The 3,631-nt window shown below is 48.5% G+C and overlaps 1 protein-coding gene across 1 annotated transcript in view; it reads left to right on the forward strand.

Moving 5' to 3' along the window:
* Window positions 1-3,010: 3,010 nt before the first annotated feature.
* Window positions 3,011-3,631, forward strand: part of LOC104544716 (cytochrome c oxidase copper chaperone) — a 2,647-nt gene continuing 2,026 nt past the window's right edge. The window contains exon 1 of the mRNA XM_010189657.1: window positions 3,011-3,025. Coding sequence (XP_010187959.1) covers window positions 3,011-3,025 — 15 coding nt within the window. The remainder of the gene's footprint in view (window positions 3,026-3,631) is intronic.

Consider the following 3,631-nt stretch of genomic DNA (forward strand, 5'->3'; position numbering starts at 1 on the left):
CCTCCTCAGCTTTCCTGTAGGCCCTTTCAGGAACTGGAAAGCTGCTATAAAGTCTCCCTGAAGCTTTTTCTTCTCCAGGCTGAACAGCCCCAACTCTCTCAGCGTGTCTTCATAGGAGAGGTGCTCCAGCCCTCTGATCATCCTCATGGCCTCTTCTGTGCTGGCTTCAACAGGTCCATGTCCTTTTTATGTTGGAGGTCCCAGAACTGGATGCAGTACTTCAGGTGGGGTCTCACCAGAGCAGAGCAGAGGGGCAGAATCACCTCCTTTGATCTGCTGGCCACACTTCTTTTGATGCAGCCCAGGATGCTGTTGGCCTTCTGGGCTGCACGCACACATTGCCGACTCATGTTGAGCTTTTCATCAACCAACACCCCCAACTCCTCCTCAGGACTACTCTCAAGCCATTCTCCGCCCAGCCTGTATCTGTGCTTGGGATTGCCCCTACCCAGGTGCAGGACCTTGCACTTGGCCTTGTTGAACTTCATGCGGTTGGCATGGGCCCACCTCTCCAGCCTGTCCAGGTCCCTCTGGGCGTCTATTGCTGGCACTGGCATCAAACTGGTAGCAGTGGGGATTGAGGGTGCCACGTGACACCAGGCTGCCAGATTGAAGGAGAGTCTTTTTGCATTATTTGTTTCAGAAGCTGTGAGATTTTCACTGAACCTCCTTTCCTAGGTACTGGATCTGACAGTTTTGCAGCAGTCTGAGCTGAGCAGCTTGCCCTCAGCCATTCCTCTCTGACTGGTAGATGAATCTGTTCATCCTGACACGTACTCTTTAATATAATTCTTTTGCCAGTGTCAGCAGGCAGAGGACAAATGGAAAACAAAAAAGCACAAAGTTAATGATCTGTCTGTATGCACAGTGTAATGTCAGAAGAGAAAAAGGCTGTGATGGTCTCTCTGCACTGTACTCCAAATTGGTGCGCTCCCTATGAAAAATGCATTAACTGTGGTTTAATGGCGATTCCCTTCCTTCTCCTCCTTCTAGACTTTGCTTCTCCATCCCACCAAGAAGCGATTCCTCCTTCCAGGGCGATTCTGTTGTAAGCTGTCACCATGCAGGCAGCATGGCCAAAATAGCAGTACTCTTCACTAGTCTGTGTGGAAAGCTGCTAGAGTTAAAATGAGAGTGCTGCTTGCAGAGCTGTTTAGTCTCCACAGCCCATATCTTTGGGCAGAGACCCCATTGAAGTCTTCTCTCAGGACGACTAAATTTTAACTTTCCTCCCCAGTTCATACTCCAGCAAGAGTATAAAATGTGAGGTTTGTTGGTTTGTTTTTTTCTTTTCCTGGTTTCTACAGGCCAAATCAATCTCATTCTCAAACTCTTAAAAAAAAAAAAGAAAGAAAAAAAAAAGAGGTTGTTAAATAAAATATACTGTTCATTTGCAGACTTGGGAAAACCCCTTTGAGGTTTTTTTACCACAGACTTTCCCTCAGAGTTTGTGTTGCTATCTAGGCCTTTGGATAGTGGCCAGCAGGTAAAGCCTTAGGAAGAAAAGACACAGCTAGTTAATTTGAAAGGAAAACATGCCTAATATATTAAAAAAAACTAATAACAAAGCACTGTTTTGGATGCTGATGCATGCTTTTGATAGGTGCTTCAGTCTCAAGCTCCATCTTGCAGCATGTTTGTGTGGATTTGGGAAAAGCATAGTCTGGTCAACTTAGGCAACCTGTCCATCTTCCAGCTCATTGTGCCTGGGTGCATGGTCTCGCAACATGTGTGTACTGAACCAGGAGGCTGTGTGGACGTAGGTCAGCCTGAACAACCTTCCCAGCCACATGGGATAGCTGGGGACAGGCTACTGAGCTGAGAGTCGCGGATAATTAAGTAGGTGGCTGATTAGGTGTAACATGACACCATTGCTGAGGGAGGATGGCAATGCATAGGCAATCTCTTCAGGAGCCTGCGTTTCGCGTTGTCAGAGTGCCACAGAGGTGTCTTGATGGTGAAAACAGGAGAGCATCATCTACCTTCACGATGAAAATGTGGAGCTTTGGACTTCTAGAATAGACCTATGTTCTACTTTGCATATCTCTTGGCAAGAATGAGAGGACCAAAAAAGAATCCTATCATTGACGTATTCAGATAGTATGAGTTAGTGGTGTTGGCATTCATCTTGGTGATCCAGAGAAATAGAGGAGAAAAATCTCTCAACAGGGAATGATCTCACTTCTGCCTGGCTTATTGGAAGGGTAAATACTGAAAATAATGAAATGATTCTGTCTGTTTTGTTCATGGCTCTTGAAAACAAAGGGGTTGCTTGATATTTCCTGCCTTGTATAGGACAGGACCCTTTTCAATCTTTTACCTGACTGGAGTGTTCAGATCTCTAGCAGATATTTTGAGCTTCTGAGTTTTGTCGTGACTAAGAACATATCACCTGTTTTATAGGACCTACTGCTATTTACTCTTCATCACAGACCAAAATAAATATCTCTGTGATTGACAAGTACGGGATAATGTGTGTAGTCCCCCCCCCCAAATAATCCTAAAAGTCAGAAATTAAATAGCTAAAAGACAGGCTTTCTGTCCCTCCAAATGTTATTGTCAGTATTCCTACAATGTTGGATCCCTTAGTACCTGACATAAGCTGCCAGTTCTTCTTTAACCCTTACTGAACCCCATTAAAAGGCACAGGAGCTGCAGCCCAGTGGGCATATTCTTCTTCCGAGCTCTCAGTGGTGTCATATCCACTGATGCGCAGCCCTTCCCACATTACCTGTGTGGGGCATCCCTTTGCTCTGTAACATGCCTGCCAGTCTATACATGTCCAAGTACAACCCTGTCATCATCAGGGTTGGCTGCAGGCACAGGTGTGACAGACTGTGGCAAAACAGGCAAACTGTTTTGTATGTGGTGGAGGCCTGGAAGGCAAGAGTGGCTGCTGATGCCTGCTTCTGGGGCAGACTGCAAAGGAAAAACTTCTCTGTATCTTTTCTCTTACTGCCTGTGGCAGGGATCAGCCAGACTGACATAGCAACATTTCGCGTTGCCAACGATGACGTCTGTTCTCGTATGTGCAGTACCACCACTGCCATGTGTTCTTTACTGCCACAGATCTCCAGTTCTCTGTGCACAACTGCAATAAAAGACCCGAGCCCCCATTTTTCCCTCTGCTTGAGTAGGACAAAAAAAACCAAACACGTGCTTTAGGTGTCTGGCTCCAACTTTCGGATCATGGAGCCTGGCTCCGGCAGGACTGGAATCCTCTGCCACTTGCTGCTTTTGCTAGGACTACAGCAGGTGGCAAGGCCTCTCGGCTGCTAACGCCATTTTGCACCCTCCTACCCGCCCCCTACTTCCCTTTCCTTTCTGCCCCGTTAAGGACCGAGCGTTCCCGGGGAGCGGTGACTGTTACAGACTGGGGATCCGTCTGTGTTACAACCGCCCACCCATTATCGCACTGGGATAATGGTCAACAGGAGGGGGTCGGGCGGGGAAGGGAGCTTCCGAACTACACCTCCCAGCATGCCGCGGGGCGCGCGCGGGCCCGGAAGCGTGCTGGTGGCAGCTGGACAGTGACCCGGAAGTGGCGGAGGCCCCAAGGCTGCGAGCGCTGTGGTGGAGGAGTGCGGTGCTGTCTGGCCGCTCTCGCGCCGGGCAGGCAGGCCGCGGGGCG

The sequence above is a fragment of the Mesitornis unicolor genome, unplaced genomic scaffold (assembly GCF_000695765.1).
Source record: "Mesitornis unicolor isolate BGI_N332 unplaced genomic scaffold, ASM69576v1 scaffold25628, whole genome shotgun sequence".
Taxonomy (NCBI): domain Eukaryota; kingdom Metazoa; phylum Chordata; class Aves; order Mesitornithiformes; family Mesitornithidae; genus Mesitornis; species Mesitornis unicolor.